We start from the raw sequence: 24,021 nt of genomic DNA, 5'->3' as shown, positions 1-24,021 counted from the left end.
TCAATGGCCTGGAAACTCCCCAGATCTTAATCCCATTGAGAACTTGTGGTCAATCCTCAAGAGGCAGGTGGACAAACAAAAACACACTAATTCTGACAAACTCCAAGAAGTGATTATGAAAGAATGGGTTGCTATCAGTCAGGAATTGGCCCAGAAGTTGATTAAGAGCATGCCTAGTCGAATTGCAGAGGTCCTGAAAAAGAAGGGCCAACACTGCAAATACTGACTCTTTGCATAAATGTCATGTAATTGTCGATAAAAGCCTTTGAAACGTATGAAGTGCGTAATTGTCATGTAATTGTCGATAAAAGCCTTTGAAACTTTGTGAAAACTAATATTTGTGTCGTTCTCAAAACTTTTGGCCACGACTGTAGACATATCACTCTGGTTTGTTTGTAAGGCAGAGAGGCATGGACATGGTGATGTGACCACAGCCCAGAAGATAGGAGCAATAACAGTAAAAGAAATCCATTACAAAATTACACCTACCATCATAAATGATTATTTTAAAGGATGTTGATGCAAACCAGAAATTCTATAATTGCAATGATATTATTTCTCAGGCACAGAATGTACAGCACAGACGACTTCACTTTAGTTTTTGAGATATAACGCCTTGGATAGGTACCTGAGAACCGGTTTGTCACCTGTTAGGTAGATGAAGCGCTTGTGTAGATGTTCAATTTGTTCTGCTGAGACTGAAAAGATAAAAGCAGAAGATTAAAGGTTACATTTACCACTGTCAGTCAGGCTTTTAGGTAGTGTTGTGTCATGAGGATCCTTGGCACAGGCAGAACCAGTACAGTATGTCACAATTTTACACTTTCCAGTATCAGCTGCAGGAGATATCCAGCGGAAATTTACATCAGTAATGACAATGATGGCAAACTGCCTGAATTTAATACAACTGCCAGACATTTCTCGGCAAGTGCCCAAAAGAGGTCCCTAGAATAGACTTCAAGTATATAACCATTTAGAAACCTTGCTTTTTGTCTATTATGTAAAAAATTTTTAATCAATTCATCTACAGCAGGCATGCTCAACCTGCGGCCCTCCAGCTGTTGTAAAACTACAACTCCCACCATGCCCTTCTGTAGGCTGATAGCTGTAGGCTGTCCGGGAATGATGGGAGTTGTAGTTTTGCAACAGCTGGAGGGCCGCAGGTTGAGCATGCCTGATCTACAGTATATACAACTAAAATATGCAGTTATTTACATCAATAAATCAATACTTGATTCCTTAGAAATAAGCTGAACACAGAGTGTGACCATAGGTCATCAATAGAAAAACCGTGGTCAACCCTTTAACCACCTCAGCCCCCAGTGCTTAAACACCCTGAAAGACCAGGCCACTTTTTACACTTCTGACCTACACTACTTTCACCGTTTATTGCTCGGTCATGCAACTTACCACCCAAATGAATTTTACCTCCTTTTCTTCTCACTAATAGAGCTTTCATTTGGTGGTATTTCATTGCTGCTGACATTTTTACTTTTTTTGTTATTAATCGAAATTTAACGTTTTTTTTGCAAAAAAATGACATTTTTCACTTTCAGTTGTAAAATTTTGCAAAAAAAACGACATCCATATAGAAATTTTGCTCTAAATTTATAGTTCTACATGTCTTTGATAAAAAAAAAATGTTTGGGTAAAAAAAAAATGGTTTGGGTAAAAGTTATAGCGTTTACAAACTATGGTACAAAAATGTGAATTTCCGCTTTTTGAAGCAGCTCTGACTTTCTGAGCACCTGTCATGTTTCCTGAGGTTCTACAATGCCCAGACAGTACAAACACCCCACAAATGACCCCATTTCTGAAAGTACACACCCTAAGGTATTCGCTGATGGGCATAGTGAGTTCATAGAACTTTTTATTTTTTGTCACAAGTTAGCGGAAAATGATGATTTTTTTTTTTTTTTTTTTTTTCCTTACAAAGTCTCATATTCCACTAACTTGTGACAAAAAATAAAAACTTCTATGAACTCACTATGCCCATCAGCGAATACCTTGGGGTCTCTTCTTTCCAAAATGGGGTCACTTGTGGGGTAGTTATACTGCCCTGGCATTCTAGGGGCCCAAATGTGTGGTAAGGAGTTTGAAATCAAATTCTGTAAAAAATGACCTGTGAAATCCGAAAGGTGCTCTTTGGAATATGGGCCCCTTTGCCCACCTAGGCTGCAAAAAAGTGTCACACATCTGGTATCTCCGTACTCAGGAGAAGGTGGGGAATGTGTTTTGGGGTGTCATTTTATATATACCCATGCTGGGTGAGAGAAATATCTTGGCAAAAGACAACTTTTCCCATTTTTTTATACAAAGTTGTCATTTGACCAAGATATTTATCTCACCCAGCATGGGTATATGTAAAAAGACACCCCAAAACACATTCCTCAACTTCTCCTGAGTACGGGGATACCAGATGTGTGACACTTTTTTGCAGCCTAGGTGGGCAAAGGGGCCCATATTCCAAAGAGCACCTTTCGGATTTCACTCCTCATTTTTTCCTGAATTTGATTTCAAACTCCTTACCACACATTTGGGCCCCTAGAATACCAGGGCAGTATAACTACCCCACAAGTGACCCCATTTTGGAAAGAAGACACCCCAAGGTATTCCGTGAGGGGCATGGCGAGTTCCTAGAATTTTTTATTTTTTGTCACAAGTTAGTGGAAAATGATGATTTTTTTTTTTTTTTTTTTTTTTCATACAAAGTCTCATATTCCACAAACTTGTGACAAAAAATAAAAACTTCCATGAACTCACTATGCCCATCAGCGAATACCTTGGGGTCTCTTCTTTCCAAAATGGGGTCACTTGTGGGGTAGTTATACTGCCCTGGCATTCTAGGGGCCCAAATGTGTGGTAAGTAGGTAAATGACCTGTGAAATCCGAAAGGTGCTCTTTGGAATGTGGGCCCCTTTGCCCACCTAGGCTGCAAAAAAGTGTCACACATCTGGTATCTCTGTATTCAGGAGAAGTTGAGGAATGTGTTTTGGGGTGTCTTTTTACATATACCCATGCTGGGTGAGATAAATATCTTGGTCAAATGCCAACTTTGTATAAAAAAATGGGAAAAGTTGTCTTTTGCCAAGATATTTCTCTTACCCAGCATGGGTATATGTAAAATGACACCCCAAAACACATTCCCCAACTTCTCCCGATTACGGAGATACCAGATGTGTGACACTTTTTTGCAGCCGAGGTGGGCAAAGGGGCCCATATTCAAAAGAGCACCTTTCGGATTTCACAGGTCATTTTTTACAGAATTTGATTTCAAACTCCTTACCACACATTTGGGCCCCTAGAATGCCAGGGCAGTATAACTACCCCACAAGTGACCCCATTTTGGAAAGAAGAGACCCCAAGGTATTCGCTGATGGGCAAAGTGAGTTCATGGAAGTTTTTATTTTTTGTCACAAGTTAGTGGAATATGAGACTTTGTATGAAAAAAAAAAAAAAAAAAAAAATAAGCATTTTCCACTAACTTGTGACAAAAAATAAAAAATTCTAGGAACTCGCCATGCCCCTCACGGAATACCTTGGGGTGTCTTCTTTCCAAAATGGGGTCACTTGTGGGGTAGTTATACTGCCCTGGCATTTTCCAGGGGCCCTAATGTGTGGTAAGTAGGTAAATGACCTGTGAAATCCTAAAGGTGCTCTTTGGAATATGGGCCCCTTTGCCCACCTAGGCTGCAAAAAAGTGTCACACATGTGGTATCGCCGTATTCAGGAGAAGTTGGGGAATGTGTTTTGGGGTGTCATTTTACATATACCCATGCTGGGTGAGAGAAATATCTTGGCAAAAGACAACTTTTCCCATTTTTTTATACAAAGTTGGCATTTGACCAAGATATTTCTCTCACCCAGCATGGGTATATGTAAAATGACACCCCAAAACACATTCCCCAACTTCTCCTGAGTACGGCGATACCAGATGTGTGACACTTTTTTGCAGCCTAGATGCGCAAAGGTGCCCAAATTCCTTTTAGGAGGGCATTTTTAGACATTTGGATACCAGACTTCTTCTCACGCTTTGGGGCCCCTAGAATGCCAGGGCAGTATAAATACCCCACATGTGACCCCATTTTGGAAAGAAGACACCCCAAGGTATTCAATGAGGGGCATGGCGAGTTCATAGAAATTTTTTTTTTTTGGCACAAGTTAGCGGAAATTGATATTTTTAATTTTTTTCTCACAAAGTCTCCCGTTCCGCTAACTTGGGACAAAAATTTCAATCTTTCATGGACTCAATATGCCCCTCACGGAATACCTGGGGGTGTCTTCTTTCCGAAATGGGGTCACATGTGGGGTATTTATACTGCCCTGGCATTCTAGGGGCCCTAAAGCGTGAGAAGAAGTCTGGAATATAAATGTCTAAAAAATTTTACGCATTTGGATTCCGTGAGGGGTATGGTGAGTTCATGTGAGATTTTATTTTTTGACACAAGTTAGTGGAATATGAGACTTTGTAAGAAAAAAAAAAAAAAAATTCTGCTAACTTGGGCCAAAAAAATATCTGAATGGAGCCTTACAGAGGGGTGATCAATGACAGGGGGGGTGATCAATGACAGGGGGGGTGATCAATGACAGGGGGGTGATCAATGACAGGGGGGTGATCAGGGAGTCTATATGGGGTGATAACCACAGTCATTGATCACGCCCGTGTAAGGCTTCATTCAGACGTCCGGATGCGTTTTGCGGATCCGATCCATCTATCAGTGCATCCGTAAAAATCATGCGGACATCTGAATGGAGCTTTACAGGGGGGTAATCAATGACAGGGGGGTGATCAATGACAGGGGGGTGATCAGGGAGTCTATATGGGGTGATCACCACAGTCATTGATCATGCCCCTGTAAGGCTTCATTCAGACGTCCGGATGCGTTTTGCGGATCCGATCCATCTATCAGTGCATCCGTAAAAATCATGCGGACATCTGAATGGAGCTTTACAGGGGGGTAATCAATGACAGGGGGGTGATCAGGGAGTCTATATGGGGTGATCACCACAGTCATTGAGCATGCCCCTGTAAGGCTTCATTCAGACGTCCGGATGCGTTTTGCGGATCGGATCCATCTATCAGTGCATCCGTAAAAATCATGCGGACATCTGAATGGAGCTTTACAGGGGGGTAATCAATGACAGGGGGGTGATCACCACAGTCATTGATCATGCCCCTGTAAGGCTTCATTCAGACGACCGGATGCGTTTTGCGGATCCGATCCATGTATCAGTGCATCCGTAAAAATCATGCGGACATCTGAATGGAGCTTTACAGGGGGGTGATCAGGGAGTCTATATGGGGTGATAACCACAGTCATTGATCATGCCCCTGTAAGGCTTCATTCAGACGTCCGGATGCGTTTTGCGGATCCGATCCATCTATCAGTGCATCCGTAAAAATCATGCGGACATCTGAATGGAGCTTTACAGGGGGGTAATCAATGACAGGGGGGTAATCAATGACAGGGGGGTGATCAGGGAGTCTATATGGGGTGATCACCACAGTCATTGATCATGCCCCTGTAAGGCTTCATTCAGACGTCCGGATGCGTTTTGCGGATCCGATCCATCTATCAGTGCATCCGTAAAAATCATGCGGACATCTGAATGGAGCTTTACAGGGGGGTGATCAATGACAGGGGGGTGATCACCACAGTCATTGATCATGCCCCTGTAAGGCTTCATTCAGACGACCGGATGCGTTTTGCGGATCCGATCCATGTATCAGTGCATCCGTAAAAATCATGCGGACATCTGAATGGAGCTTTACAGGGGGGTAATCAATGACAGGGGGGTAATCAATGACAGGGGGGTGATCAGGGAGTCTACATGGGGTGATCACCACAGTCATTGATCATGCCCCTGTAAGGCTTCATTCAGACGTCCGGATGCGTTTTGCGGATCCGATCCATCTATCAGTGGATCCGTAAAAATCATGCGGACGTCTGAATGGAGCTTTACAGGGGGTTGATCAATGACAGGGGGGTAATCAATGACAGGGGGGTGATCAGGGAGTCTATATGGGGTGATCAGGGGTGATTAGGGGTGATCAGGGGCTAATAAGGGGTTAATAAGTGATGGGGGGGGGGGGTGTAGTGTAGTGTAGTGGTGCTTGGTGCTACTTTACTGAGCTACCTGTGTCCTCTGGTGGTCGATCCAAACAAATGGGACCACCAGAGGACCAGGTAGCAGGTATATTAGACGCTGTTATCAAAACAGCGTCTAATATACCTGTTAGGGGTTAAAAAAAACACATCTCCAGCCTGCCAGCGAACGATCGCCGCTGGCAGGCTGGAGATCAACTCTCTTACCTTCCGTTCCTGTGAGCGCGCGCGCCTGTGTGCGCGCGTTCACAGGAAATCTCGCGTCTCGCGAGATGACGCGTATATGCGTGACTGTGCGCAGCGCTGCCACCTCCGGAACGCGATCCTGCGTTAGGCGGTCCGGAGGTGGTTAAGCATTACATAGTGCCAATTAAAATCAATTATTATAGTAGACTAATGTATACATGATGTCTTGATCTTCTTACTACCCAGTACCTCAGTTTCATCTACAATGGAAGGTCTTATTTTACATTCTATTACGCTCCTATATATTGCATTTTTGGAGCGGTAGTGCACATGTTGGTCCACTACTCCATTTGCTTCTATGAAAGTGAAGGACATTTATCACATATGCTGTGAATAGGTGATAAATCCTTTTTGCGTGATAACCCCTTTAATGCTTAGTGATGCTCAACTTGTGGCCCAGGTCCCACTGGAAGGCATCTTAATAGGGTACAGTGCTTTCCCAGGGGATAATGATTTGGCAGGAGCACTGTAATATGCTGAATGGTCTGCCACATTATAGATAAAAGTCGAGCTGTTATAACCAGGTTTCCCAGACCAGATCATTCTAAGGCCTCATGCACACAACCGTTCTGTTGTCACGGCCATGGCTATGACCGTGACTCCTGAACCGCATGCGGTTGTCAGCGGTTTTCTTTGGTTGTCAATCACAGGTGAGGGCTGTGGTATTTGCCTCACCTGTGGTTGCCGCTGACAACAGTATGTATGTGGCAGCGTAGCAGTCTGAGCTGTGCCATTGCAGCTTGCTATGTTGTGCATGTGGTTTTGTGTGAGGTGTGTATGTGTGCACTTGCTTTTATGTTATTGTGTGCACGTTCCCTTTATGTGGTGTTTTCCCTTTCCTGGTGTTGGAAGGGTTAATCTCCTTCCTAGTGTGTGTGTACACTGGGTGTGTCCGACTGTGGGGTGTGGCTTCTTGGCCTATAAAGCCTCACTGCTTTTGCAGGCCTGCAGGTTGCTTCAGCCATGCTTAGCTGAGAGCAGCCTCATGTCTTTACTACCTGCCAGTAAGAGCCACCCCTGTGGTCATAACCATAATGTCTCATTAAGTTTATTTCTAGTTATGTGTGATGTCCGTTTGATGTTTTGTTGTGATCTTGTGCAGCTATGGATCTGGGTCCCTGTGTGGGGATGCGTTTGTGATCTGCACCCTGCTTACACAGGGATCCAGTCAGCAAGGCTGTGGCAGGTAGGTGGAACTCTTTGTTCACCTGCCATATCCATAGAGCTGTTTATGTCTCCCCTTTTCCAGCAGCTTGGCCGTTGAGACTCCTGCTCCTCCGTGTCTAAGAGGAGTGGGTTGTCTTACTCAGCTCCTAGCTTAGGGCCATCTTGAGGGCTAGCAGGGACTTCTAGGTTCCGGAGCATGAGCCCTCCTACCATCAAGGTTGGCTCATGTAGCTAGGAGCCAGGGTCAGGTTAGGGATGCGTTTAGGAGGTGACCTGCTCCCTAATCCTGTCTTCTTGGTCAAGCAGCCATAACATCACCGGGCTCCACACGGCTGAGGATTTCCCCCATCCTCAGCCGTGACATCTGTATTTTGCGGTCCGCAAAACGGACAAGAATAGGACATGCTATATTTTTTTTTCGGGGCCACGGAACGGAGCAAAGGATGCGGACAGCACACGGAGTGCTGTCTGCATCTTTTGCGGCCCTATTGAAGTGAATAGGTCCGCACCCGAACCGCAAAAACTGCGGCTCGGATGCGGACCTGAACAACGGTCGTGTGCATGAGGCCTTATTATGATGGATACTACATAGCCCCAGTATGGTTAATTAACCAGGCAGTTTTATTGTAAAAGAAGATATGTAAAAAAATAATATTCAGGCATCGTATAGTACATGACAATCTCTTTCTAACAAAGCTAGAACCAGCCCTGTACCTCACATGGGTCCAGAGATCTTCCCATTTATTTCTCTACTAGATTTATATCACGCTGGCAGCTCAGGGGGTGTGACCTTCCTGCTGCAGCTCAGGGGGTGTGAGCTTCCTGCTGCAGCTCAGGGGGTGTGAGCTTCCTGCTGCAGCTCAGGGGGTGTGAGCTTCCTGCTGCAGCTCAGGGGGTGTGACCTTCCTGCTGCAGCTCAGGGGGTGTGACCTTCCTGCTGCAGCTATATTATTAGATACATTTTATTGAAATAACTCAGTCGCTATGCTAATTTTTTAATTACATGTAATTACAAAAGTATTCAGATCCAAGTGCTGGTTTTTCACGGGACAACCCTTTTAAAGGGGTTCTGTGAGTTTAGATAAATATGCTGCTTTCTTCTAGAAATGGTGCCACAATGGTGGAGAAATGGTGCAATACTGGACACAGCCCATGGACAAGGGTGGCACCATTTCTGGAAGAAAGCAGGCATATATTTGTCTAATCTCATACAAGCTGGTCATATTGGTTGGTTGTCACTAGAGATGAGCGAATTTCTCAAAAATTCAATTCGTCCAGCTTACCGGATTTTTTAGAAAAAATGTGGTTCGATCCAGACTTATTTACGGTGAATCGCGTTAAAAAAAACTGCTATTTCCTGGCTGCAGAGAACCTTTATAGTAGTGTAGAACACTTGCAGTAACATGCATAGGGGAGTCTGCTGTGGTAGTGAAACAATACTGTGAGTCAGTATGACATGCAGATGACAGGCGTCGCTCCCATAATCACTGCACACTTCACTTATTTGGGCAGTCACAGGGCCAAAACTGACCAAATAACTCAAGTATGAAATCAGCATTACAGGTCGGTGTTAGCGCCAAGAAGCGCACGACTTTTACACAGTCGTCAGCTGATTCCACATAAATGTCTATAGAACCTGTTGTATTAAATGCTTATACAAGTAGAGCCCCCCGACAGAGTGGAGAGGGTGTCAGCAGTAAGATTGTGTTGACATCACAGATTATTTTGCCCTTCCTCTGATCCGTCAGAACAATAACCCCCAAAAAACGGATCCTTTCTGTGGAGCATCCGCCTTCACTCGGTCAGCATTTGGCCAGTAATCCATCATAACTGCACTGCTGAACGGCAAATATATATTTTTTTGCCACTATAAACGCCAAAAAGGGCTGTAATTTTCTCACTTCACCACACAACTGCAAATACTTTTTTTTGTGCCACTAACACACGGCAAAAATGGCTTTAGAACATATAACTGCACTGCTGAACGGCAAATAATATGGATTTTTTGCCACTAATACACGCCTAAAAAGGGCTTTAGAACATATAACTGCACCGCTGAACGGCAAATAATATGGATTTCATGCCACTAATACACGCCTAAAAAAGGCTTCAGAACATATAACTGCATCGCTGAACGGCAAATATATATTTTTTTGCCACTAATACACGCCAAAAAGGGCTGTAATTTTCTCACTTCACCACACAACGGCAAATACTTTTTTTTTGTGCCACTAATACACTCAAAAAAGGGCTTTAGAACATATAACTGCACCGTTGAATGGCAAATATATATATATTTTTTGTCACTATTAAAATGCCAAAAAGGGCTGTAATTTTCTCACTTCACCACACAACGGCTAATAAGCCCCATTTTTTCCCACTAATACAAGCCAAAAAATGCTTTAGAACATATACAGTCAGATCCATAAATATTGGGACATCGACACAATTCTAAAATTTTTGGCTCTATACACCACCACAATGGATTTGAAATGAACAAGATGTGCTTTAACTGCAGACTGTCAGCTTTAATTTGAGGGGATTTACATCCAAATCAGGTGGACGGTGTAGGAATTACAACAGTTTGCATATGTGCCTCCCACTTGTTAAGGGACCAAAAGTAATGGGACAATTGGCTTCTCAGCTGTTCCATGGCCAGGTGTGTGTTATTCCCTCATTATTCCAATTATAATGAGCAGATAAAAGTTCCAGAGTTGATTTCAAGTGTGTTATTTGCATTTAGAATCGGTTGCTGTCAACTCTCAAGATAAGATCCAAAGAGCTGTCACTATCAGTGAAGCAAGCCATCATTAGGCTGAAAAAACAAAACAAACCCATCAGAGAGATAGCAAAAACATTAGGCGTGGCCAAAACAACTGTTTGGAACATTCTTAAAAAGAAGGAACGCACTTGTGAGCTCAGCAACACCAAAAGACCCGGAAGACCACGGAAAACAACTGTGGTGGAAACCGAAGAATTCTTTCCCTGGTGAAGAAAACACCCTTCACAACAGTTGGCCAGATCAAGAACACTCTCCAGGAGGTAGGTGTATGTGTGTCAAAGTCAACAATCAAGAGAAGACTTCACCATTGGTGAGCCTCAAAAACAGGAAGGACAGATTAGAGTGTGCCAAACGACATCTAAAAAAGCCTTCACAGTTCTGGAACAACATCCTAGTATAGACAGATGAGACCAAGATCAACTTGTACCAGAGTGATGGGAAGAGAAGAGTATGGAGAAGGAAAGGAACTGCTCAGTGAAGCATGGTGGTGGTAGTGTCATGGCGTGGGCATGTATGGCTGCCAATGGAACTGGTTCTCTTGTATTTATTGATGATGTGACTGCTGATAAAAGCAGCAGGATGAATTCTGAAGTGTTTCGGGCAATATTATCTGCTCATATTCAGCCAAATGCTTCAGAACTCATTGGACGGCGCTACACAGTGCAGATGGACAATGACCCAAAGCATACTGCAAAAGCAACCAAAGAGTTTAAGGGAAAGAAGTGGAATGTTATGCAATGGCCAAGTCAATCACCTGACCTGAATCCGACTGAGCATGCATTTCACTTGCTGAAGACAAAACTGAAGGGAAAATGCCCCAAGAACAAGCAGGAACTGAAGACAGTTGCAGTAGAGGCCTGGCAGACCATCACCAGGAATGAAACCCAGCGTCTGGTGATGTCTATGAGTTTCAGACTTCAGGCTGTAATTGACTGCAAAGGATTTGCAACCAAGTATTAAAAAGTGAAAGTTTGATTTATGATTATTATTCTGTCCCATTACTTTTGGTCCCTTAACAAGTGGGAGGTCCATATGCAAACTGTTGTAATTCCTACACCGTTCACCTAATTTGGATGTAAATACCCTCAAATTTAAGCTGACAGTCTGCAGTTAAAGCACATCTAGTTCGTTTCATTTTAAGTCCATTGTGGTGGTGTATAGAGCCAAAAAATTTTAGAATTGTGTCGATGTCCCAATATTTATGGACCTGGCTGTAACTGAACCGCACAAGGGCAAATAAGACGTCAAAATATTTCCTTGTAATAAACCCTGTTAATGGCTGTATCAAACAGCACTTGCACCCCAATAACAAAAACGGTTTGCTGGAATTACAGAGCTGTATAATGGCAATTTGGATCCGCAGTTGTAACACCCCAGTTACATAGTAACATAGTACATAAGGCCGAAAAAAAGACATTTGTCCATCCAGTTCGGCCTGTTATCCTGCAAGTTGATCCAGAGGAAAAAAACAAAAACTGTGAGGTAGAAGCCAATTTTCCCCACTTTAGGGGAATGAAAAATTCCTTTCCGACTCCAATCAGGCAAGCAGATCAACTCCCTGGATCAACGACCCCTCTCTAGTAGCTATAGCCTGTAATATTATTACGCTGCAGAAATGCATCCAGGCCCCTCTTGAAATCCTTTATTGTACTCACCATCACCACCTCCTCAGGCAAAGAGTTCCATAGAGAGTTGTGTTACGAAACTATTTTACCCCGCTACAACCTGTTATGTGTATTTACCTTGTCATCTTGTGTAATTTCACATCATATTCTCACAAATGTGCATTGTAAAGCCTTGTAAATATATATTGCTGTAATTTCTATGTTCACCAGCAGGTGGCAGCAATGTGTTCAGCAAGGACTTAGCCAGTTTAGTTTTTCTGAACTGGAATAGTTCATTCCAGTTTAGCTCCCCCCTCTTTGAGCAGAAGTGGGCTGGCCCATGTCCTGCCTCATGGGGAGGGAAGGAAGTTAGGTTAGTGTGCCAGCCACCCCGGCTAGGGGAAGGCTGTGTGCATGCAGGAGCTCCCAGATATAGGGATCCAAAGCCAGGATCTTGTCTCGGCTGAGACCATTGATGATCATCATCCCCAGCCTGAGCTTTGCAGCCTCAGCTGGAAGCAAGCTAGCAGCCACCTCCAGTTACAGGAAGAAGCATACCCTGAGACAATAACTGTGAGTACCGTCCAGAGACCCCAGGAGAAGCCAAATTCCTTCTCAGCTTGTCAGTCCCCAAGACAGCAGAGGATAGATAGTGCAGAAGATAAATTCCTGCCACATTACAGAGCTACTAAGCAGATGTCCTTTTTCTGCAAAAGCTCCAGGCACATGATAGAGCAGAAGATAATTTCCTGCCACACATTGCCAATACCTGCTGGGACCAAAGACTAATGCTGTATCTCACTCGGATGAAAGCTGCAACTAGTAAAGACAAGTTTTAACTTTACTCAAAGTCTGGATCTCAATTACTGCTGCAAATTCATCTATTACTCCTACTAGCACCACACTCATTTTATTGCAAGTGAGCCAGGATCCAGGAGTCCAGCTGTACCCAGGTAGGAGACACCGTTGACACTATGCCCACTACCACACAGAGACATTACACCACTCTGGCATTCCTATCCTGGTACGTGAGTTACAACATCCTTAAAGGGCCCTGCGACAGTACCCTTGGCACGCTGCAAAACTATAGACTATTAAACCCATATCCTGACCCAATTCATAATTTGGCGTCCGTGTAACCGTACCACGGTCCTGCTCATTGCACAGTCAGTGCAGCAAGGTGTAATAGGATTGTTCCTATTACCCAGGCTGTAACCTCCCCTACTGAACCCTGTTCTGCTTCAATACTGTGGAATGATTCCTCCCTCTCCTTTCCCTGAACTTCTATACAGCAAAGTATTTTCTACCACTGTCCCTAGCGCCTGCTGACGTCTCTCCCTGCACTAAGTACACTGGAAAATGGCTGAATCCAAGATGGCTGAGGCTATTTATAGGGCTGTGACATCACAGGGCTGGCTGCTGATTGGCTGCATGCATGGCATTGTGGGTGATCACTTGTTCCCAGAGTTCCTTGCTCCATGTCCTCATACGTGCAGCAGCCATTTTAGTAAAAAATTAGATTTGTTACCACGAAGCGTGAGGAAATTCGGATTCGGTGCGAATCAAATTTTTCCTGAAATTCAGATGGAATTCCACTTCGTCAACTTCGATTCGCTCATCTCTAGTTGTCACACAGCTTTCCCAGAAACATCTATTTCACATAAAAGAATTGATAACAATCAGACTGTAGAGAACAACCTCAAGGACTTATATTTATAGGTGATTTTTCAGTGACCATGAAACATTCAAGATATGTAGGTCACTTATGCTGTAGAAAACTCTGCTATTTCATATTCCATCCGTAGTCAGCCAACTCATTCAACAGATCACAATAAAAGCAGGAACAAAAGTGAATAGATACTGCCGGCATACTGAGGTCACTATTTTTTGTTGGTCACAGCATGTAAAACATTGTAGTTTTAAAACACAGCAAGACTCCTGTTAAGAGCAGATGATGCTGAATAAAGAGTGCAGGAAAATATCAGTCCAGGATTTACACAAACGGATATGGGTTATCACATAGTCACAGGTTGGTGAGCAAACTTGGAAGCAATGAATAGTCACTCATATCATAGTGTAAGGTTGTCGATTTGCACTTCACGCTGGGAAACAACAGTGCATTTAGATATGGCGAGACCTGAAAGAACCTCAGAAGGCATTTATCTGGGGGGTACTATTTCTCCTTGGGGAGAGTTGGTGTGAGGAGACTTATAGGCCATACATGCTCCTCTGGAATTCTGGATAGAAAGGAATGCAAATGAGCTCTTAACAAACTCTGCCTCTAATGCCACCAGATGTAAGGCAGCTATCTTATAATTCAAAGTTTGACTTATAGGATGGCTGCCTTACATCTGGTGGCTTTAGAGGCAGAGCTTGTTAAGAGCTCATTTGCAAGGCATTCATCTGAAATTCTGCACATCCACCATTCCCAACAATACTGCTCCGTTTAGGCGCCTTCATAAGATGTTATTAGTGGAATTACTCCATTTACCAGCAAGGCAATTCTCATAGAACACACGGAAATCCTTTAAATTGACCCATACATTCACTACTTGAATATAGATTTCAGCCTCAGATGGTTGCATCTTGTCCAATCACAGGCTGACAAGATGTAAAAGTAAAACTATTAATCTTTTTTTTGGGGGGGGACTGCCACAACATTATGGAAAGATCCCAGGCACGTGGAGTCATCTTGGCATGACAAGGTTTTAAGTCCCAAGGCAATGATGCTAAAATGTGATAATCCCTCAAGACATATCAACAAGGTCATAGCACTGCAAGGCCATTTCTATTTTAAGTCTGAGCTCAAAAATGCATTACCAATGGTCTTTAAAGTGACCCTCTGCTTTTACGTAAACTATTGACTTTTAGACACACCAGAAATTTTCATTTGATGGGGCCGATACAATCCGAACGCTGCTAGAACAAAGTGGCCCAGTGCTATTACAGATCTTTGAAGTAATGTACAATAGATGGCGGGTGATGGACTTGAACTTTAACATTTATGTGCACGCTATTGGAGGTCTTAGCAAATGGACTTTCACCAAAGCATACTGCTGACATGCCCACCTGGCATTCCAGAAATTTGGTAAAAAAACTGAGATTCACTTTCAGTATGCTGTCATTTAACTATAGTCTTTGTAGGCCATTATTACATGTATCAAGCACAAGTCAATGAGTTAGATTGCTCTGTCAAGGACATTGATGTTCCATAACTCATCTGAATAAATAATAGGTTCTGTTTGCATCCCTGTTGGAGGATTCATCACGGATTCTTCATATTTGCCTACAAACATGCTGCATGTACTGCTATTTACCACTCAGTGACACCTTGGCAGAACCTGGTGGCCATTATTGCCAATGGAGTCTGCTAGATTCTGGACATCAGGAATCTGAAAAGTTTTGGACATGTTCAGCGGAAAAGACCTGGTGTAACTAAATCCAAAATAAGCAAAGTATTTGCAAAGATACTCAGCATTTCATGTACATCTAAACAGAATTTTAGTGGAGATAAACTAGATATACAGGGGCAGACATACTATGTGCAACCTGTACATCAGCAGAGGGGCTCACTGCTGCCTTAACAGCATAGCAAGAATACTGTAATACTGCAAATAACTGCTAGAGACTCTCCACACCAATGAGGGCTTCCTAGACATCTGCCCCCCTATTATCAACTTAGTAGTTGGAGAACAAGAGGTCCACATACTGGTTTTACACAGGTGGTCCCCTCTGATCTCCTCTGACTAGCAAGCATACATAGATATCCTGCCGAGCCAATTAAACTCCTAGTTACATCTGTCATAAGGCGTGACACAATGCATTATGCTTGATATGATACAGTGCATAAATGAAATATAAAATGTTCTGTGTTAAATTTGAAACCTCATTCTTTAGAACCAAGAGAAGGGATATCTAAGAAGCAATACAGAAAATGATCTTCTATGTGTAGATGGTTGTAAGGTGATACCATTGAAATTAAAACTCATGAATAAAGATGGACACAGCTCAGGTATGTGTTACCATAGTAGAACAACAGAACAAGAAGTCAAGACATTCATACCCGGGGGCTACAAGTCTACTCAAATTAACCACAATCTATGATCCTAGGCTCATACATTACTTTCTAGTATTTATATTCTACTTTTCAATCATATGATGATGCCTAATAATATTCCATTACAAATTCTGCCTTTCATGGCCTTCAGAGAAAGTGGAGCCTTTACATTCTTATAAGTAGCGGTCCCAGGGAGCAATCGGACCCGAAAATAAAGGGGAATGGCAAAACAGCTCCATTCGAATGCATTGGACTGTACAAGAATCCCAGTGTTGCTGTGAATTGAAAAACTTATTGGGGCTACAGCTCTAAAATTTAATACTTAGGATTGGTGGGGGTCCCTAGCAGCTGGATGATCACTGATCAGAAAGTGAAGATATACAGTATTGGCAAACATATCGGGGGGAATAGCAGCAATTTCACATTGGATGTTTTCCTTTAAATCTTCCACAGTTCCAGGATTGTTCTGATATACCTTACCTCTGGTGGGCCCAAGCTCTGACAGTAATGGACCTTTAATATAACAGGCCCTTAAGGTCCTATATACACAGAGGGTGGGCCCTAAGAATCTTTTCCTCTGGTGGGCCCAAGGGACTTCAGTCCGATGCTACACCAAAGGAAGAAGTCTGGTGGTGACAGATCTAGCAACTGTGGTGGCCAAAACCCCTTTGAAATTACCCTGTTGCCAAAAAAGGACTCTTTTTTTTTGCCATGCTCTTTTGAGATGTGTGACACATTGCTCCATCTTGCCCGAAGTAACCATCCGTTAACTCATGATCACATTTGATTCACAAACTGTTCAAAAATGTTCAGGTACACATCACACCATGAAGACACGCTGCTCAATACTGTATACCACTATCCTAATGAGAAGTCATATGAAGAGGTACGGGGGTATGCACCCAGAGGCAGGGGCATTGCTAGGTTAAAACATTCGGGGTCTGGGCCCCTGATGTTTTGTCCCAGGCCCCGAATGTCCTGTCTGCCTGCTAGATACAACTATATTGCCGTCCTCAGGACGGCAATACAATTGAATCTAATACAGGGGAAGAGCTGAATGACCTGTGGTGATATCACAGGTCATGTGACCAGCAAAACAGGCAGTGGTTGAGAAGGACCTGCGATGATGTCACCATCATGTGAGCATTGCAGGAGAGGATGGTAGTGAAGAGGAGAAGTCCTGGGGGAAGAAGCTGTGGTGATGTCTGCTACACAAGGAGAGGTAAGTGAAGGGAGAGGCAGAGGAATGGTGGGAGTTCTGCTTATTTAACTGGTACTGTATGTTAGGGCTGAAGGGAGGGATGTTAATTACCATGGAACTGTGTGTTGGAGGTGGCTGGGGAGGGGGTGATGTTATTTACATGGGAATGCATGTTGATGGTGGCTGTGGGATTATGTTACTTACATGGTACAGAATGTTGGAGGTGGGTGGAGGAGGGAGTGATGTTATTTACATGGGACTGTATATTGATGGCGGCTGTGGGAGGGGATTATGTTATTTACATGGGACTGTACGTTGGAGGTGGCTGGGGGAGACAGTGATGTTATTTACATGGGACTGTATGCTGATGTTGGCTGTGGGAGGGAGTGATTTTATTTACCTGGGACTGTATGTTGAAGGTGACTGGTGGGGGGGAATGATGTTATTTACATGGGACTGAATGTTGAGGGGGTGATGTTTACATGGGATTGCATGTTGGAGGCGGCTGGGGAGGGGGTGATATTATTTACTCAGGACTGAATGTTGAAGGCGGAAGGTGATGTTATTTACATGGGACTGTATATAGGAGGGGACTGGACAGATGGTCGTGATGTTATTTACATGGGACTATGGTGGAGGGAGGGAAATAATGTTATTTACATGGGACTGTATGTTGGTAGGGCTGAATGGAGGGGAGTGATGTTATTTAAATAGGACTGTATTTTGTAGGGGGCAGGAGAGATGGTGTGATGTTATTTACATTGGACTGTATGGTGGAGGGAGGACTATAACTACAGGGGGCACTGCAAATCCAGGGGACATTATAGGCGTTCTTATTACTACTGGGGGCTCTATTGGAGGGACTTATAGATCTGCCTTATTTCTACTAAGAGCACTATGGGGGCCTTATTACTACTGAGGGGTCTGTTGAGAGCTTTATTACCACTGGGGGAACAATAGGGGGCCTTATTTCTACTGGGCACTCTGTGAGGGTATTATTAATACTGGAGGGCTCTTCTACTAATGGAGGCACTCTTGGAGAGCGTTATTGCTGTTGGCTGCACTGTAGGGGGCAGTATTACTAATGGGGGAATTCTAGAAGGGAATTACTATTGGTGGGACTATGAGGAGCACTATTACTATGGAGGCACAAATTTTTCTTCAGGATAGTATTTGGGGGCATTGGGGGGCACAGCGAGCAGCAGGATAACACTGTGGGGACTCCAGGTTGCAGGATGATGATAGAAATGTGAGGAAGCTAAGATGTCTGTGTCACACTCTGCAAAGACGAGGCGCAGCTGAAAGAAGTTGTACGGACCAAATGGAGAAGATGATAACAGAGAAGATCTACATCAGAGATGACGTCACCTGTCAGGAGACCGGTATGTGCTGCTGTGTAGCAAGTACAGCAAAATGTGTGGGGGAAGGGGAGGGATGGCGACTTAGGCTACTTTCACACTGGCGTTTCTGGGTCCGCTTGTGAGATCCGTTTCAGGGCTCTCACAAGCGGTCCAAAACGGATCAGTTCAGCCCCAATGCATTCTGAATGGATAAGGATCCGTTTAAAATGCATCAGTTTGGCTGCGTTTGGTCTCTGTTCCGCTTCTGAGGCGGACACCAAAACGCGGCTTGCAGCATTTTGGTGTCCACCTGATGATGCGGAGCCAAACGGATCCGTCCTGACTTACAATGTAAGTCAATGGGGACGGATCCGTTTTTTTACTGACACAATATGGTGCAATTGAAAACGGATCTGTCCCCCATTGACTTTCAATGTAAGTCAGGACGGATCCGTTTTGACTTAGACTTTTTTTTTAAAGAATAATGCAAACGGATCCGTTCTGAACGGATACAAGCGTTTGCATTATCGGTGCGGATCCGTCTGTGCAGATACAAGACGGATCTGCACCAAATGCGAGTGTGTAAGTAGCCTTAGAGAACTGGGCCATATTCATTGGGGCGGGTGCGATGCGTTTTTCACTGATGGTTGCTAAGAGATGTTGTTTGTAAACCTTCAGTTTTTTATCACATGCGTGAAAAACGCATCAAAACGCATTGCACCCGTGCGGAAAAAAACTGAACAACTGAACGCAATCGCAGATAAAACTGACTGAACTTGCTTGCAAAATAGTGCGAGTTTCACTGAACGCACTCTGAACGCATCCGGCCCCAATCTGCAACGCAGTGTGAAACCAGCCTAAGGGGGTTGTTCCACAAATAATATTCTACAGTTTTAAAACCAGCATCTGTTTTTGTTGTGCAACTTTTCTGCAACTTGCAGTCATGCAACACGTATCGCCGTGTAGTCCCAGCCTTAGGCCTCTTTCACACGAGCGTGACGGATTAGGTCCGGATGCGTTCAGGGTGCGTTCAGTGAAACTCGCACTATTTTGCCAGCAAGTTCAGTCAGTTTTGTCTACGATTGCGTTCAGTTGTTCAGTTTTTTCCGAGCGGGTGCAATGCGTTTTGATGCGTTTTGATGCGTTTTTCACGCGCGTGATAAAAAAACTGAAGGTTCACAGCATGTCCCACACAATGACTTACATTAAAGGCAATGGAGTTTGAATTTTTTTGCGATTTTGACTGCGACACCATTGACCATCATTAGATCCATTGTTGCAGGACACATGGACAGAGCCTAAGGCACACTCATTTTAGGGGCTTTTATATATTTTTTATTGTATTGTCTCCTTTATGGCTGTGGGATTTACATCATAATTAGGCGCAGATTATCTAATATTACAGAGGATATGCTACAATTTTCTGAGTTTAGAGCAGGGATAATCTCCAGCTCTCCGGCTGTTGTGGAACTACAACTCCAAGCATGTTTTATTCACTTCTATGATAGTTCCAAGAACAGCCTGGTAAGTTTGTATGCTGGGAGTTGGAGGTGGGTGATCAATGGTTTACAGCATTGTATTCTTGCTCCCATGATCATACTTGTCCATGTGTTATCTTTGTATAGTATACTTTATTCGAACCTCCTAGGCTCACCTCTCAGGTCTCTCCCTGCTCACGCAGGGTGAAGATAACAGTCATTTGCAGTCGGAAGTATGACAGTTATCACCATTTACAAAAAATACAAATGATAGCTTTCTAAATAACGGAGCTGCTATAGATCACATGCTATGAGGACTCCCACATAACAATGGGATGCTGATGGTAAATGCAAATAATTATACAATACCACGTGCTTCTGATTAAGTATTTCAACAGAAAATGCATGCCTTTTAGCTGATGGAAATGTATTCTACATATAATAGTACAGTCCTATACCAAGGAACTAGCATAAAATGTTATCCATATGCTGCAAGCCCAGGAGGAGCAGAGGATGGGAGTGGTAGTGGCTCTGGCTCTTACAGTCACAGTGGCTTTACTCACATTCTTGCTCCCTGAAATTGAAAGGAGGGTACACCCATTGTTTACCTAGGGCGCACCCCGATGTTGGGGCTTCTGTCTGATGGTAGTCGGGGTGCTCGTGATGTTAAGTGTATGTATGGGTGCAAGGCAATATGTGTACAGTGAAATGGCTGGCGTCTGGAGCAGGTATCAGTAACCAAGCCATATGTAGCAAAATAGTCTTCTCTTATCTTAAAGAGGACCTTTCACCGATTCTTACCCTATGAACTAAGTATACAGACATGTGGAGCGGCGCCCGGGGATCTCTCTGCACTTACTATTATCCCCGGGCGCCGCTCCGTTCTCCTGCTATGTCCTCCGGTATCTCCGTTCCCTAAGTTATGGTAGGCGGAGTCTGCCCTAGCGGTGGCCAATCGCATTGCAGAGCTCACAGCCTGGGAGAAAATAACCTCCCAGGCTGTGAGCTCTGCGCTGCGATTGGCCAGCGCTAGGGCAGACTCCGCCTACCATAACTTAGGGACTGGTATCTCCGCCTACTATAACTTAGTGAGCGGAGATACCGGAGGGCATATCAGGAGAACGGAGCGGCGCCCGGGGATAATAGTAAGTGCAGTGAGATCCCCGGGCGCCGCTCCACATGTATGTATACTTAGTTCATAGGGTAAGAATCGGTGAAAGGTCCTCTTGAAGTGTAAAATAGGAGTTGTAGTAAATCTAACAATAGCAAAACACAGTTCCAACTGTACACTGTGCAATTCCACTCAGATAACGGCGTATGGATTTATGCAAGGATGAGAGTTATAGCCCTCTTCCATCTAACTGTCTCAATTCTTTTCCTGCAGAATCCATGGCAGGCAACTGTACTCTTAGGCTCCATTCACACGTCCGCAAAATGGGTCCGCATCCGTTCCGCAATTTTGCGGAACGGGTGCGGACCCATTCATTCTCTATGGGGACGGAATGGATGCGGACAGCACACAGTGTGCTATCCGCATCCGCATTTGCGGAGCGGGGCCCCGATCTTTGGGTTTGCAGCTCCGCAAAAAGATAGAGCATGTCCTATTCTTGTCCGCAGTTGCGGACAAGAATAGGCATTTCTATAGGGGTGCCGGGCGGGTGTGTTGCGGATCCGCAACACAGCACGGACGTGTGAATGCAGCTTTACAATGGTGGCCTCTGAGGGATACAGGGTTTTAGAGATGGCCAGGTCGTGGCCAGGTGTGAAGGGTGTCGTAACAGTATCCCTAACTGCAGTAAAGTCTTAACAGCTTTAGGTAGCAGGTTACCTTACTGACTCCAATGCTCAGCCATGCAGATTCCTAAACCTTCTCTCCTTCTGTAGATCAATCAGAGATTGGTGACTCTCTGTAGCTTTTTGGGCCTAAGAACAAGGTGCAAAATTCACAGCTTCCTCTCCGTTTGAATTCCAGTTTAGACTGACCTAAGGTTAGGGGTGGGGCCAGCCCACCCCTAGCCTCCTACAAGGGCTGAGCGAGGATTGTTAACTCCAGCTGTTCAATCCATACACGGCTATTCTGGGTACAATACATTACATAAAATTACTTTGCATAACAAAGCATTTGCAGATACCCACTGCTCTGGTGTACTGCACATATACTGTACATACACCCACTGTACATCATTGTCTCCATTTACCACCAGGCATAGGCATTAAACTTAATCACCTCCACATCATTTTTTTCTTGTCTAACAGAAACCTCAGAGTTATGCCTGATTAATTATGTGTTTTATACATTAAAAGCATATTAACTCCCAACAATTCCCATTATTGCACAGCTCAATTAGAAGACTGAACTGGAATGACCATTGAGTGGCATCGATAATGTTATATTTGACCTATAAAAAGAATTAGTAATGTATCCTCACCCCGTCCTTTTTACACACATTCTCGTCCCTTGTCGGTTGAACTTGATGAACGATTGTTTGTTCAACCAGGTAACTATGTAACTAGGAATAACAGTAACACATGCAGAGTATTCTCTAAACTCATTGTAACCTGTTGCACATAGCATTTACACTATAGAACAAAGCGTCCTTTTCAGCAGGTGAGATCAAACTACTACACTGCTGGTCATTAGACCTCAGGACATACTGACTATTTGGAGGACATGTCGCACAGTATGCGCTAGATCAATAAAGTCACAGCTTGCGCAGCATCTCTTATCTTCTGTCATCCACTGATAGAGCATTGTATCTTATTTGCTCTAAAAATAAAATGTTTTTGGCTCCAACAACAGAAACAGAAGTTTAAAGGATTTTCCGAGATTTTATAACTGATGGTCTATCCTCTGGTATCTGATCGGTGGGGGTCAGACATCTGGGACCTCCGCCGATCAGCTGTTTGAAAAGGCACCAGTGCTCCTGTGAGCTCCATGGCCTTCTCTCAGCTCACCAAGCACAGCGCCGTACATTGTATAGCGGCTTTATATGGTATCACACTCAGCCCCATTTGCTTTATTGAAGACAAAAAGTGATGTCAGATTAGAGGATCCTTTAGGTCAGGGATGTCCGACCTGCGGCCCTCCAGCCGTTTCAAAAATTCAACTCCCAACATGCCCGGACAGCCTACAGCTATCAGAAAATGGAAATGAGCGTCAAGGTTCTCATTCATTATTTCCTGCTTGATCTGTCTACTTTTATCATATGGTTTGCAAACGCATGTGGGGCAGTGAATGCAGGTTCATGCACTAATGGGGTCTGAAATAACCCGGCCTGAACTGAGCAGAGTTGTAACATTTGCACACACAGATTCAAGCAAACTCCAGGTACTCAACTTCTATGCATGTCTAACGGACAAAGCAAAGCCAATGAGATACAAAATGAGTTAGTCCTGAAGAGGACCTTTCACCTCTCCTGACATGTCTGTTTTAATAGCTCCATGCATTCCCCATATAATCACAATTCTGGAGCATCTATTCTTATGTCTCTATGTTGTGCCATTCCTGTATTATTTCTACTAGACATTATGTATGAATTACTATTAGCCTTCAGTAAGGGTACAGAGGGGAGGTAACCAGTTGGGGGTGTGTACATGCACAGTCTGACTCTAACCAATCAGTGCTGCCATTTTCACACTGTGCAGGTACACCCCCCCAACTGGCTACCTCCCCTTTGTACCCTTATTGCAGACTGCTAGCAATTCATTCATAACTTCTAGTAAAAATAATAAAGAAATGACACAACATAGAGCCATAAGAATAGATGTTCCAGAACTGTTATCACATGGGGAATGCATGTAGCTATTAAAATAGGAATGTCAGGAGAGGTGAATTAGGGTACTGCCACTCAAGTTTTGTTCTTTTTGAAGCCAAAACCAGGAATGGATTGAAATAAGTGGAGAGGTAGCATCTGTCCCCAGTACTTTTTCTGATCCACCTGATTTTGGCTTCCAAAATTGCATCAAAAAGACCTGAACTTGTGGCAGCACCTTTAGAAATACTGGAAACTAAGCATCTGGGATCTTGGAGGAGTTACCA

At 43.8% G+C, this 24,021-nt stretch overlaps 1 protein-coding gene across 1 annotated transcript in view; it reads right to left on the bottom strand.

The window, feature by feature from the left end:
- The window catches only part of TESC (tescalcin), an 87,768-nt gene that overhangs the window by 39,154 nt on the left and 24,593 nt on the right, over positions 1-24,021 (bottom strand). Inside the window, exon 2 of the mRNA XM_040416036.1 lies at positions 629-698. Coding sequence (XP_040271970.1) covers positions 629-698 — 70 coding nt within the window. The remainder of the gene's footprint in view (positions 1-628; positions 699-24,021) is intronic.

The sequence above is a fragment of the Bufo bufo genome, chromosome 2, assembly GCF_905171765.1.
Source record: "Bufo bufo chromosome 2, aBufBuf1.1, whole genome shotgun sequence".
NCBI lineage: Eukaryota > Metazoa > Chordata > Amphibia > Anura > Bufonidae > Bufo > Bufo bufo.
This window is presented reverse-complemented; position numbering and strand designations above follow the sequence as displayed.